Here is a 14,980-nt window from a genome sequence, read left to right on the forward strand (position 1 = left end):
TCCATTTGTTCCTCCATACTGTAAAGGGCTAGTGAGGGTCTAAAGACAGAGGGTGTCGTGAGCTCTCCGGATTGTTAAGCCCTGTGAGGCACATTTCTGTTAATGAGCAGTACACATGTAAATAAAATGTACTTGACTTGTATAAATACAACCAGATTTTTTCTTTGAAATTGCAGCATGACAGCATTTTGATGTTTGTCTTTTGTTTCCACACTATGGCAATTACACTGCTCTGTAATTCAGTTGAAAGGGAACAATATAATACATATGTTATTGTCTCTTACATAAGAGGGTTTATAAAGGCAATAAAATGAAATTGTTTGCACGGACGGTAACTCTTTGACCACCAGCTGTCTGTGTTTGCATTTCATTTGTTCAATCAGGTGAGCCGTCTGCTGATGCTAGGTGGGGCTAACGTGAACTACCGTACAGAAGTGTTGAACAACGCTCCAGTTCTCTGCGTGCAGTGCCACCTCGGGCACCAGGAGATCGCCTCCCTGCTGCTGGAGTTTGGGGCCAGCGTGGACGTGGTGTCTGAGAACGGCATGAACCCACTCAGCTTCTCAGCCGCCGCAGGACACCTGGGAATAGTCATGCTGCTCTGCAAGAGGGGGGGAAAGGTGAGGAGTCACTAGTTTAAAGGGGACCTATCATGCAAAATGCACTTTGTTATGTCTTTTATACATCAACATGTGTCCCCTCTGTGTAAAGAGATTCTGAAAGTTTCAGGAAAAAAGATTCGCTCACTTTTTGTCCTGATCCATTTATATAAAAACCTGTCTGAAAATGAGCTGGTCAGTTTTTGGCCACTTTATTATTATGATGTATTTATTTCAACAAGGACCATGCATACAAATACATTCATTTCAGAAAAGAGAACATATGAAATATACCAGATTATAGCTAATAGCTCATTTCCATCTGCTACAGTATCTGCCATCTGTTATGAAGTCATAACGATTTTTTGGGTTGTGTAACCATTAGCCAATAACCAACCAAGGTAACCCCCCCCCCCCTTATCACCTAAAGCACCATTGTGTTCTTTTTAACCAAATATCTCTCAGAGGGGCGTGGGGAGGGGCTCCTTATTTTCATCTGAAGTAACAGACAGAGAATCAGCACTTTTGAAACAGGGCTGAAACAGAGGGGATTATGGGATGCTACAATGATCTGTTTGGTATTTGGAGCCAAACACTCAGACATGTTTTGTATATATCTGAGACCTATAATATATCAATGAAAAACAGTATAATTGGAGACCATTAAAAAGGAGGAGTTGGTATTATCAAACTTGTGGTCCTTAAAACTGTCTTTCGGCGCAGACATGCTGCACTGTGTTTCAGTGCAATAAAACGAACCACGTTGTCTTCCCTCCAGGTTGATCATGTAGATAAGAGCGGGCAGTGTGCCCTGGTGCATGCGGCTCTGCGGGGCCACCCAGAGATCATCCAGTACCTGCTGGAGCTGGACTGGAGCGAGGAGGGGCCGCAGCAGGACTGCGCTCTGAAGAACAAAGCTCTGCAGCAGGCTTTGATAGCAGCATCTAGCATGGGGCACACACAGGTTCGACTCACACATGCACATGTTTTACTTTACACACAATTCATCCTCAACAGCTCACCAAACCTGGGAGTACAATAATAAACAAGTACTCTCAACTTGTAATGGAAAACACACTAAAGTCAGTTTGATACAATTTAGTATTCGAGGTTCACAGTACCATTATTAACCAGAAACGGCTTAGCACAACAACCATTCTTGCCTCTGTTTTTTTACAACATTCTTCCTCAAAATATTCCAGATAGCAGAGAGTGCTTTAACCTGAGCACATGTTCTTCTCAGTGATGAAGGCTAAAGGTTTGAAGTGTTCTTCAGCCTTGTATGTCTGCAGAATTCAGGGATGGATCTCAGCGCAGTGCCTTTGGAACGCCCAGGTGCGATTCAGGCTCAAGGTTTATTCTGTCTTCCTCATTAGTGGGAACCTGAAGCCCGGCTCAAGCTAAGCTGTCAACCCAAATGAGGAAGGAGACATTGTTAAAGTCAAAGTATTAATCAGATTGGACTCACCTCACGCAGTAGTTCAGGGAGAAAGTGTTCTTGAAGTCTGCTGTAATTCAATTATAAGAATTTGCTCTGCCAGCAATGTATCCAAATGTGTTGTTACTCTGAAATGTCAAGGTTTATTTAATATCTTATGCTGACACAGTATGCCATTAATCTAAGTTTCTTTTTTTGGCAGGTTGTGAGAGGCTTGCTGGCGTTGAATAATGAGCATGCTGTGCAAATTGATAGCCACGACACTCTGTGGGGAGAGACAGGTATGTTTCCATCCATCTTTTTGCATTACTTGGCTCCCTGGAATCCCCTCCGCTGTGATTGCATGCTGCAGCGGAAGCTCTCGTGTCTCTCTTGTGCGCGGTAATGCTCTCTGTTTGATGTTTGTGGTTCATCCCAAATGTGTGTGCATTTGTACGGCTGGTCTCCTGCGCTGTACATTCTGGTAAAAGCATCACTTATTGTGGCTCATGTGGGTTTTTACTTACTTTAGTCAACACAGCATTTCCTCTGGACAACGATTTTCCAATATGCCGCAGGATTTCAGCCACAGTATCCCCTCGGTGCTCTATGTTTGGACAGGATACTGGACATTTTGAAGTCACTCCACCATCTGTTGTATATATTGACAGCCACATGTAGGTTTACTAGGAATGTTGTGTAGAATTACATTTAATCCACTTACATGTTGATATAAGATGACCTTGTTTCTTAGGAGAAGTATTGGTAGCTATTGGTACGTTTGTGGTTCAGTCTTTATGATGATAGAAGAGAGAGACAGAGTTGGCCAATCAGTTGTTGTAGACGGTGAGTGTTGTTGATGGTCTGCTCAAAGCCATTTGAGATTGAAGACAGAGAAAAATATACTGTTAAAAGCAGGAAATTGCTGTCAGGAAAACACTCCAGGCAACATCGATAAATGTACTGTTTGTAGTTGTAAAATATAGTAATGATCAAGCTATAAAGTACTGCAAATAATTGGAAAAAGCATTCTTATTTATATTGTGCGAGCGTCACACACGCGTTTCTGAGCTGCTGCATTTCTTGTAAATGTTTTTGAAATGTTGGACCCTTTTGAAAGGTTTGCCTCTGATCTTCAATGTGAGCTTTTATTGTGAGATTTTAGTGATCTACTGTAAAGCTTTAAATGTCCAAATCAAACCCTTTTTGTTTTGAGGAGGATATTTGATGGTTTTTGTGAACAATCATACTACAATATATAAAAAAAGATTTAAAATAATAGTCTCTCTGTGTATCAGTCTAAGCCAGCAGGATTTAGTGCTAAACGTGTGGTGCTACAGGAATGTAGGTCAGCCTATTAGTGGAGAGGCTGACCACAGAGCGGCTAAATGACTGCAGGACTTCAGACCGTATTGCAGCCCTGGGACAAAGAGTCGTCCTTCGGAAATATTCCTTTGTGGAACCGCTGCTCCGTTTCCTCTGATATGAATCTGTGTTCAAGGACAAAAGAAACACCGGCCTTCTTGTTGTTTCAAACATATATTTGATGTTGTCTGAAACAACTCTCTGATAGCAACCTGTCTCTGTGTGGATGCATTCCATATTTACAATTCAATGGAATAATACATATCTATGCAAATAGGCCAACTGAAATGCACTTCCGTGGAAGCTCCATCTTTTAAAATCCTCTCTTAGGATGCAAAACTCTTCCTACATTATGCAAAGAACGATAACTGAACAGCACAGAGTCGTTCTCTTCGTTGTGAACACCCAGCAGTCGGGTTGGCTCGAGGCAAAGCCTGACAAATAGCGGTGTTGCAGAAGTGTAATCCTTTGTAAATCATGTGTCATTTTATGATACATTTTGTTATGTTGACCCTCTGGTATGTACAGATTAAATGTTATTAGGCATTGTTAAAGTAAATATATGAATGGCATCTTATGACAAATGAAGTAGCCAGTGGCTGCCCACAGCTCCTTTCTTAATAATGGTTTAAATATAGGTGACTACATGTTCTGTAAAAGGCTCTGCTGTTATTTTCTTCACAAGTATAATAAGAGCACAGCAGGAGCAAACCTGAGCAGCTATTTATGGCTTTGCCCAGGTCTCTAGGGAAAGGATGCTCTTCATTCTCGCATACAGTGACAAACACCTGCTTTGAAACCTACACACTTTACTATTTATCTCTGTTTTGTAAATAAGATTCTTCATTCAAACGCTTGTGCTTCATGACAGGAAGTCCAAACACGCATGCGCATTTCATTTCACTAATTCCTTTCTTTCAATGTGAAATATCTATTTGTTCACAAAGGTGAAGGCTAAGTTTGCTTGTGTGCTCAACACAAATATATGTTTTATATTGTGTGTCTGTGAAGGCAAGGAAAATGCTATTTTACTAAAAATAATATTTGTTTTCTTAGTGCTGCCTTCAATGAATTCCATTGAACCTTTTGAAATTCATACATTATAAAATTATACTCAATTAAGTTATCTATTTATTTTATTATAACATTAGCTAAAAAATATATAAACCTTATAATTAGCAAGAAAAAGATCCCAACTCCTGGTAAAAAGTATATTCACTACACTGTCAAATCAGCTTGAAAGGTGGGCTACAGGAGAAGGCCAATCAGATTTGAGACGCTGCGAATAATAGGCTAATAACAACTTTTAATTAGATTTTAAAAAAGCAAGGTTTAGTTTCATCATATTAAAGCAGCAAAAAAACTAAAATGACCACAGGTAGAAAAGGGCTCTCCATCTCTGAAAGGTATCCGCGTAAATAATGTTGACTTCATGTGAGAATATGGGAATGGCACTTAACATGAAGAGCTTTTAAGAATACACTTGGTTACGTAGAAACAGGCGCCGCGTTCAAACATGCTCAAACTGCACAGCTGTTGAGAGTTTGTTCAGTGTAATCCGACTTCATGGGAGGTGTTGCTAATGCTGCTCCCTGGAGCCCTAACTAAATAAGTTTAGCTGCTCCCTGCGCTGTGAGTGAGGATATATTCATATTTTGAGCAGATGGAGGGCGTGGTAGTTTGGCTCTGATGACTATTCATCCAGATGGATGGTTTCAGTCTGATAAGGATGCTCAACGGCACCTCAACTCTCTCCGAGGTGAATGTGAGAGCAGAGCTGTTCTGATTCGTACGCTGGATCTCACTCCGTTTTGACAAACGCCGCTCATTTAAGACCGGCCCATCTGCTGTCATACATCAGCAGCAGCCGTTGAATGAACATCTTAAGAATCTGTGTTTGTTTTCAGACAAGAACACAAGCACAACATATTAATTCCTTCTTCATATAAATAAATGATACACAGTTAATTCCACTTAATCGGATTAGGCAACAGATACAAAATATAAACAAGAATGGGTGTTTAACAGAACTGTTTGACTGTCTAATGTTTGTTGATGCATTAAATGACTGGATTCTCATCTCGCTGTAGAAAGCCCGGGGAGCTTTAGGCTGGAATTTAATGAGTTTAATAAGCATAACATAATTGTCTGTTATAAACTCAATTAGCACCAAACATAAGCCTGCTTTTCTCTGCTTGTCTTTGAGGAATAGAAGGCATTCTGGGGTTGTGAACTCTATTTGTATCCAAGCCTTTTCCTTTTCCACATACTTGGGTTTCTAAATACCCACTGATAAACAGAGTTAGTCTCTGTTTACTGCACATCACTTATCTTCTGTACAGTGTCCTGTTGTTCAGTGGGATGGTTTGATTTCCACTATCTTACCACTGTGCTCTATCCTTACCTTACTGTTGTTTTTCCCTCTGTTTAGATCTAGATAAGGAAGTATCTACATTAACATTTATTCCTCTCTTCTTCAGCTCTGACGGCAGCGGCAGGCCGGGGGAAGATGGAGGTGTCCGGCTTCCTGTTGGAGCAGGGGGCGGTGGTGCAACAGGTCAACCGGCGGGGGGTGTCTCCTCTTTTCTGCGCCGTCAGACAGGGACACTGGCAGGTGAGACACGCTGAGCATCTGTTTAGTTCAGGACAACCCATCCCTCTGTATCCACGGCGACCACACAATATACAATCATACCTTCCTCTGAATCTTGTGTTGGTCAACAGTGTGTGTTATTTTATCGTTGCACAGAGTAGTTTGAATGTCCTGCCCTTAGAGCTATCTATGGTAGGGCTGTACCGAAAAGTTTAAAGTTGTAACATTGACAACATTCAAATGCTTTTTTTTTTAGGTTAGTTATCTTTGATGGATTGTTTACAACTAGTGTGATCAAAACGTTTCCAATAACCCCAGAGCTTTGTAAAGTCTAAAATACTTAATTTGTAAAAAAAAAAGTAAAAAAATAAATAAACATTTTGGAGATTTAAATGTTTTTATGCTTCAAAACGTTTTTGTTGGAATGTGTCCTTTTTAAAATACAAAAGGATCTCTTTGGTCAAAATGGTGCACTCTCCCACTTGCTGCACAGACACACACTGATGAGTCATATTCATTGATGACATTTTTTTTATTTAAAAAAAAAAAAGACTACATTATTTAATCAAATGATTCACTCCAAATTAAGTATTTAGTTTGAGGTTTTTATTTTTTTTTAGAGCGATAACTTCATCAAATTGGCAAAAGACATTCAAAGCTTCATTTATAAATATCAATAGAAGCTACCAATACAAAATACATGTTGTACATTCAGCCCTAAGCCCTGGTCCCTGCTTAATGAGCAGTTCACCGTTCACCTTGGTGTGATTGATGTCTGTTCTCTGACCGCTCCTCTGTTTCCCAGATTGCAGAGCTGCTGTTGGAGCACGGTGCTGATATTAACATCAGCGACAAGCAGGGCAGGACCCTCCTCATGGTGGCAGCCTGCGAGGGTCACCTGAGCACCGTAGAGTTTCTGCTTTCTAAAGGTGAGCTGCAACAACCCCCCCGCCGCAGAGCAGTCAGTGCTGGATGTGTTCATCAGTGTGTTGATATGAAGTGTTTAATGACCATTGTTCTTTTCGAAGGTGCATCTTTGACTTCGATGGACAAGGAGGGACTGACCCCCCTGAGCTGGGCATGTTTAAAAGGACATAAGAACGTAGTGCAGTTTTTGGTGGAGAAAGGGGCGGTCATCGACCACACGGACAAAAACGGGCGGACTCCTCTGGACCTCTCTGCCTTCTACGGAGACGCAGAGATTGTAAGTGAAGTTTGTTTTAGAGGTCACCTATTGTGCAAAATCCACTTTTCCTCTCTTTTCAAACTCTCTCCATGTTTGCTTCAGTCATTTTCTAAACGTCCAGTCCATCTCAAATAGTCATTTCATTCCTCATTCTGTCTGAACATTGGGGGAGAACTAACAGGAATCATCTCGGCACAGTTACACTCTGGAGTGAGCAGACAGGCTGGCACAGGCAGGATCTGAGATTGTTCCACAAGAAGATTTGAGGAGATTTGAGTGGACTGCCCAGTGTGCCTCCTTCCTGCTTCCATCTGAGCGCTAACAAGCTTCCCCTGCCCACACATGCTCTGATCATACCACATGCTACAGACCTAATCACACACTGTATCTTTGCCTTTAAAACAATTGAGGATTGTTCCCAGGCGACGTCCATCCCTACCCAAATAACCATTTAATGGTGCCCTTTAATGTTCTGTAATCACTGACAAATAAAACTCCTGTTATTGAAACAGCTCATTTAAAACATTTAAAGGTCACCTATTGTGCAAAATCCACTTCTTCATGTCTTCTATACGTCAACATGTGTAAAGAGATTCTGAAAGTTTCAGACAGAAAGATTCGCTCACTTTTTGTCCTGATCCATTTCTATAAAAACCTGTCTGAAAATGAGCTGATCAGATTTTGGCCACTTTGTGATGTCATAACGATTATTTGGTTTGTGTAAGCATCAGCCAATCACAAACCAAGGTAACCCCCCCCCCCCTTATCACCTGAATCTCCTCCTAGAGCACCATTGTGTTCTTTTTAACCAAATATCTCTCAGAGGGGCGTGGGGAGGGGCTCCTTATTTTCATCTAAAGTAACAGACAGAGAATCAGCACTTTTGAAACAGGGCTGAAACAGAGGGGATTATGGGATGCTACAATGCATGATCTGTTTGGTATTTGGAGCCAAACACTTCAGAGACATGTTTTGTATATATCTGAGACCTATAATAAAGTAATGAAAAACAGTATAATAGGAGACCTTTAAAAGAATTCAGCACCACCATTCATTTAGCCTTTAACTAAGAGCATTCCTTGGCCGTTATTGAACACACACCGTTCTGCGTTCGTCCAGCTCATGACTGTGGACCCAGTGAGTTTGTAACTGTTGGTGCTCTCCTGCAGGTCCAGTATCTGGTGGAGAAAGGAGCAGTGATAGAGCATGTGGACTACAGCGGGATGAGGCCTCTGGACCGCGCCATTGGCTGTCGCAACACCTCGGTGGTGGTGACTCTGCTGAAGAAAGGAGCCAAGCTGGGTACGCACTGTGTTTTTATTCTCCTCTGACCTATATATAGAAGCTACTGCAGATGTAGAAACGTATGGGTATGTACGTGACGTGTTGTGTGTCGTTTTCTTACACGCAGTCGTCAGCTGTTACTCCTGCGGTCTTTAGAAACTGTCTGTAGTGCGCTGAGTTCTTTCATGTCGCAGTTTAGTTTTGCCTCCATGATGCGCTTGTTTCAGCATCTCATGGTACTAAGAATAAGATCAGACTCATTTTCTGGAATGCTGTGGAAAAACCCTGTTTCCATTCCTGCTCTTCACTCACTGCTGCTCAGTGTGTGTGTGTGTGTGTGTGTGTGTGTGTGTGTGTGTGTGTGTGTGTGTGTGTACTTTTACTGGTATGTCTGTGTGTGTCATTCCTCTTCTCCCTCATGTGCTGCTTGGCTAATTTTAGAATGTGACTTATCACCTAAATGACATTCACAGAGCTATCTGTGTCTGCGGCTTATCTCCAGTGCACTCTGCTAAAATAAAAAAGAGTAGTGGGCAGAACAGTTATTACACTCTGCATGCATTTACTGCTGAAAACACAAGGCTATTTAAAGTAGAGTGACACACTATTGACTCGTTGTAACTCTTTTTCCTTTCACCACAAATGACTACTCTATTCTTTTGCATGACCTCTCTTCTCTTCACTCTTTCTTAACTGCCTTCAATAAACTAAGGCTACAGAACGTCACCTTACGATCGATCAGGTACAATCTTTAGGTAACTTTACCTTGTACCAATTTCCAGAGAATACAGTGTGCACCTGTTGCCGCCAGTATCAACAAAATAACTCTCTGGACTTCTCTCTCTCCCCTCTCCTCCCACAGGGAACGCCGCCTGGGCCATGGCTACTTCAAAGCCCGACATCCTGATCATCCTGCTCCAGAAGCTGATGGAGGAGGGAAACCTGCTCTACAAGGTACACATGGCAAAGATATCACTTTCTGTCAACAGTAAAGAGCACTCTCCTTTAATAATGAAATGCTGTATGTTAAACAGACCAGCTGTACTGAGAGACGTGGATATAGCCTGAGTTATTATCAGATGATTTCCTGTGTTCTTCCACTGGCAGTAAGGAAAGCACTAAACAATATGATATTGCTCAGCCCAACAATGAAGTGATAACACTCGTGTTGTGGCTCAGTTAAGTGCAGAAGACAAATGGATGTGTGTGTTCCGCACCACTCACCAAAGGAGCTATGATCGATGTCCGACATTAGTGTGTGTGTGTGTGTGTGTGTGTGTGTGTGTGTGTGTGTGTGTGTGTGTGTGTGTGTGTGTGTGTGTGTGTGTGTGTGTGTGTGTGTGTGTGTGTGTGTGTGTGTGTGTGTGTGTGTGTGTGTGTGTGTGTGTGTGTGTGTGTGTGTGTGTGTGTGTGTGTGTGTGTGTGTGTGTGTGTGTGTGTGTGTGTGTGTGTGTGTGATTAGCGGGGAGGGCTCAGGCCTCAGAACAGTTATTGCTGGAGTATCTGCTGAATAACTTTGCCCTGCTTCTCTCCCCCACATGTTCCTTCCTGGTTGTGTCCTCTTCCTCACTGCATGTCTGCCCTCCATGTGTCCTCCAGAAAGGGAAGATGAAGGAGGCGGCGCAGCGGTACCAGTACGCCCTGAGGAAGTTTCCTAGAGAAGGCTTTGGTGATGACCTGAAGGCGTTTAAAGACCTGAGGGTCTCTCTGTACCTCAATCTCTCCCGGTGTCGCAGAAAAACCAATGTAAGTCCTTCACTCTCTGTTCCTCAGACAGTGCTGTGTTTTTAACGTTCTCCTTTAAAGGTCTCCTATTATACTGTTTTTCATTACTTTATTATAGGTCTCAGATATATACAAAACAAGTCTCTGAATTGTTTGGCCTCCAAATACCAAACAGATCATTCATTGTAGCATCCCATAAACCCCTCTGTTTCAGCCCTGTTTCAAAAGTGCTGATTCTCTGTCTGTTACTTTAGATGAAAATAAGGAGCCCCTCCCCATGCCCCTCTGAGAGATATTTGGTTACAAAGAACTCATATCTGAGGAGATTCAGGTGATAAGGAGGGCGGGTGTTGCCTTGGTTGTTGATTGGCTAAAGGTTACACAAGCCAAAGAATCGTTATGACATCACAAAGTGGCCAAAATCTGATCAGCTCATTTTCAGACAGGTTTTTATAGAAATGGATCAGGACAAAAAGTGAGCGAATCTTTCTGTCTGAAACTTTCAGAATCTCTTTACACATGTTGACGTATAGAAGACATGAAGAAGTGGATTTTGCACGATAGGTGACCTTTAAATGTTTTAAATGAGCTGTTTCAATAACAGGAGTTTTATTTGTCAGTGATTACAGAACATTAAAGGGCACCATTAAATGGTTATTTGGGTAGGGATGGACGGCGCCTGGGAACAATCCTCAATTGTTTTAAAGGAAAAGATACAGTGTGTGATTAGGTCTGTAGCATGTGGTATGATCAGAGCATGTGTGGGCAGGGGAAGCTTGATAGCGCTCAGATGGAAGCAGGAAGGAGGCACACTGGGCAGTCCACTCAAATCTCCTCAAATCTTCTTGTGGAACAATCTCAGATCCTGCCTGTGCCAGCCTGTCTGCTCACTCCAGAGTTTAACTGTGCCGAGACCATTCCTGTTAGTTCTCCCCCAATGTTCAGACAGAATGAGGAATGAAATGACTATTTGAGATGGACTGGACGTTTAGAAAATGACTGAAGCAAACATGGAGAGAGTTAATTTCTAATATTTTCTCTCTTTATTTCTGGATAGTTGTTTCTGCTGAAAAGCTCTTCATGAAAGTTTGGTTACATAAGTCTTACTTTTGACTCTTGTAGCGACCCTGCTGTGAGGTAATTACCTGCCACAAGCCAGCAGGAGATCCGAGCAAAAAGGCCACCATGAAGGTTATCTGTTGTGTGTTTCCAGAGGAACAGCACCTGGGGGGCCTGCAGGTTATTTAATCACTTAAAGGTCCCATGTCATGGCCATTTCTACTGATCATAATTCCATTGTTGAGGTCTACTAGAATAGATTTATATTGTGCAATTTTCCAAACTCACATTGGTTTCTCAAACAGCATCTCTGTAAACTACGTGTATTCACTGAATTTCACTCTCTGCCTTTAACGGCTCGTTGTAGCTCCAATAGCTCCAGCCCCCGCCCTCCCTGTGAGCACAGTGTGCTCTGATTGGTCGGGACGTTGTGAATCGCGCTGAGCTCCGTGGAGGTGTGATTTCCTTGTTTAGCGATACACAGCGAAACACAGCCAAACTCACCCTGAGCACACACAGTCACAGCCGAAGTAAAAACAATAAGTGTGGCTTGATATTGAGTAAGAAAAAGGTTGATAAACGCTGTGAGAATGGGTCTGCAGAGAGAATTTCGCCGCGATCCCAACTGTCTGTTATCAGCCTGCAGCCAGGGAGGAGAAATCAGCGGAGTGTGTGAGGAAGTCCGTGGATTGGTCAATTTGGACCAATCAGTGGGGGCTTAACGTAACGGCTCCACGGATTGGTCCATTTGGTTCCGGGGACGACATGACATCATGATGTATCCGGAAGAATCAAATGGACAGTGACGTATCTCCAACGAGGCGTTTTGGGGAGGTATTTTCTGTGTTAGAGTTTTACTCGCTACAGGGTGTACTTTGAGGGGTTTGACTCTGCAGACCGTTTACATGCATACAAAGCTACATAACACACAAGAGGACGGGGAATAACCGGAAAAGCATGATATGGGACCTTTAACACACGGAGCAGAGCCGCTGGAGAGATGTTGTGTTGGTCACATTCAGCCATCAAAATACTGTCCTCAAAACAATAGATACGATATAACAAGCAACACGGAAACATTGCCTAACCTGCATATTTCAAAAATGTTTATGTATGTGAAACAACCACATTGAATATCAACTGTTTTGATGATGTTCCTTCTGTAGGACTTTGGGATGGCTGAGGAGTTTGCAACAAAAGCGCTGGAGCTGAAACCCAAATCCTACGAGGCCTACTACGCCCGCGCCAGAGCTAAAAGAAGCAGCAGGTAATTGTTGAGCTCCTGCGGTTGTTCCTGCTGCTGAATGATGCAGTCTGGATCTGGTGACAATGTTTCCCTCCGTTCTCTCTCCGATCCACAGGCAGTTTGCGGCGGCCATGGCTGACCTTCACGAAGCAGCCAAGCTCTGCCCCAATAACCGGGAGATCCGCCGCCTGCTGGCCCGAGTGGAGGACGAGTGCAAACAGATGCGCACTCAGACTAAAGGGGGCCCCGCTGCAGCTTCAGGCCAGGCGTCGGGGGGCCACGAGTCGGACCAGGAGCAGGACGAGCGGCAGGAGGACCCCTCAGAGCACAGCCTCGCCAGGAGCGTGGAAGGACAAAGAAGCATCCTGGAAGAGGAGGAGGAAGAGGAGGAAGAGGAGGAAGAGGAGGAGGAGGCCTCGTTGCACGACAGGACAGCTGAAGCCTGCTGGTCCCAGAACAGTTATTCCTACAACAGGGTCCTCCCCCCCGAGCCTGTCAGCAACATTTTGGGGCACCAGAGTCAGAGCCCCAGCTCCCCCCCGGGCCCCGGCAGGCTCCCCCCCCACCGGTACCCCCGAGAGCACCGGGAGGCCCAGCAGGGTCTGGTGCTGCAGCCCACCAAGCAGGCCCAGATAGTGAAGACCAACCAGCACATGAGCTCCATGCAGGGAGCGGGAGCGGGAGGGGGTGTGGGGGGCCGGGTCCCAGGGGCCAAATCTCAGTACGGCCCCTCCAGTCCCTTACCGAGCAGACGCATGTCCAGCCTGCTGAAGCCGGGCCCGGGCATCGACATCAGCCCCCTGCCCCCCCCAGCTGAGGAGCCCGTGTACGGGAACAGAAAGTCGCTGGCGGCCGCCCACCCCTCCATGGGTCAGAGTTGTGAGATGGAGAGCGTCCACTCCTCCCAGGCGTCCTACTCGTCCTGCAGCAGCAGCTCCAGGGGTCCGGGGCAGGACCGCCTGTCCGCCCACTCTGCCTCCTCCCTGGAGGGGTTGGCCTGCTCTGGCCCCGCCCCCCAGGGAAACCACACAGATGTAGGAAAGGAAGGGATGTGTGGGGGAGGGGGGGGTAGCAGCATGCGAGTGTCCAGCTCCACCAGCAGCCTGGCGTCCAGCAGCAGTCTGTCGGACAGCGGCAAACTGGGGCCTGACGTCCGAACGAAGACCTCGGAGAAAAGCAAGCACAGCCAGCAGGCCAGCTCCGCATCCAAACCCAGACCCTTCATGGGCGTCATGGACAAGAAGGCCCGCTTCCTGCAGCTCCAGCAGCAGCAGCTTCAGCAGCAGCAGTTTCAGCTCCAGCAGCAGCACAGCTTGCAGGGTCACCCCAGCCTGCAGTCGGTGGGCCGCAGCTGGCTCAACCACTCCTCTGACGGTCTGGTTTGTCACAACATGTCGGCGATGGGCCTTCTGCCTGTCGACTGTGATCCGCCTTACGCCAAAACAGTGAGCACTTACCAGGAGCAGCACAAACCTCCGCCACCTCAGGGGGCTATGGCAATGAGCAGCTTACAGAACGGCATGCACGCCAAGGAATTCACGGAGAAATTCTGCCAAGCCGCCAACTGTTACAAAGAGTCCAAGCCAGCGCTGGCGATGACGCACACGTTCATGGACAGCAAGCCCAAGCAGCCGGGGCTCAACCGAGATAATCCTGCCATTCACGTAGCTTCAATGAAACCAAAGCGATCGTTTATAGAGTCGAACGTGTAGAGATGTTTGTTTTATCTCTCGTACAGCCCTGAACGCACACTAGCAAAAATCTAAAGTAAGGAGGTGTTGTTTTTTAACCAACCACCCAGCAGAATAGTCCCACTTCAAGCGTTGTAAGAAGTACAAGCTGTTTGTTTTCCTGTGTGAATACAGACTGCAGGCAGTGTACTAAATGCTCCAGATCCCCCCCCCCCCCCCCCCAAACCTGCCGCTTGTGGCTGTCAGCTTCTGTTACATGACAACATGTCTGCCGTCATTCAGCCAAGCTGGAGACATTGCACTGAAGGAAGTATTTGGACATGTGGTGGACAGTCCTCATCAACGCAACAGTGACAGTGAGCACTTTATACACACTTAGGCCACTCAACACTATTCAGTTACAGCTTAATGTTATTACAAAAGAGATTTGAGTGAGTTTAATGAGGTTTGATCTGTGTTCATTTCGTCCATGATGCTGAGGGAGACAAAAAATAAGGAAGTCCTAAGTGACGGCGCCAGAAAGTGGAAAAGGACGGACATTCCTGTGTTTTACAAAGGATGTTTTAGATCCTCTTGTGTATATTATATAAATATGTATTTTTCCTTATTTTCAGTGAAGATCTATGTTAAGTGTATTGACCAGTTCAGAATTGTGTATTTTGAGTTTTATGCACAATGTTGTTTAAATGGTGTTCTAAAAAAGCATTTGTTAAATGTGTTTGTACATTATATAAATCACCATTAACATGGAAATCCTTTCTGTATCTGCTTGTTGTTGCTGTCTAGTTTAATTTATTTACAGCGCCAATGGCTTG

At 44.5% G+C, this 14,980-nt stretch overlaps 1 protein-coding gene across 1 annotated transcript in view; it reads left to right on the forward strand.

Annotated features, from left to right (window-relative positions):
* The window catches only part of tanc1b (tetratricopeptide repeat, ankyrin repeat and coiled-coil containing 1b), a 105,025-nt gene extending 90,839 nt beyond the window's left edge, over window positions 1-14,186 (forward strand). The window contains 11 exon segments of the mRNA XM_034232363.1: window positions 384-620; window positions 1,378-1,563; window positions 2,240-2,318; window positions 5,862-5,995; window positions 6,780-6,903; window positions 7,003-7,178; window positions 8,330-8,462; window positions 9,307-9,398; window positions 10,044-10,190; window positions 12,395-12,495; window positions 12,590-14,186. Coding sequence (XP_034088254.1) covers window positions 384-620; window positions 1,378-1,563; window positions 2,240-2,318; window positions 5,862-5,995; window positions 6,780-6,903; window positions 7,003-7,178; window positions 8,330-8,462; window positions 9,307-9,398; window positions 10,044-10,190; window positions 12,395-12,495; window positions 12,590-14,186 — 3,006 coding nt within the window.
* Window positions 14,187-14,980: the final 794 nt, after the last annotated feature.

The sequence above is a fragment of the Gymnodraco acuticeps genome, unplaced genomic scaffold (genome assembly GCF_902827175.1).
Source record: "Gymnodraco acuticeps unplaced genomic scaffold, fGymAcu1.1, whole genome shotgun sequence".
NCBI lineage: Eukaryota > Metazoa > Chordata > Actinopteri > Perciformes > Bathydraconidae > Gymnodraco > Gymnodraco acuticeps.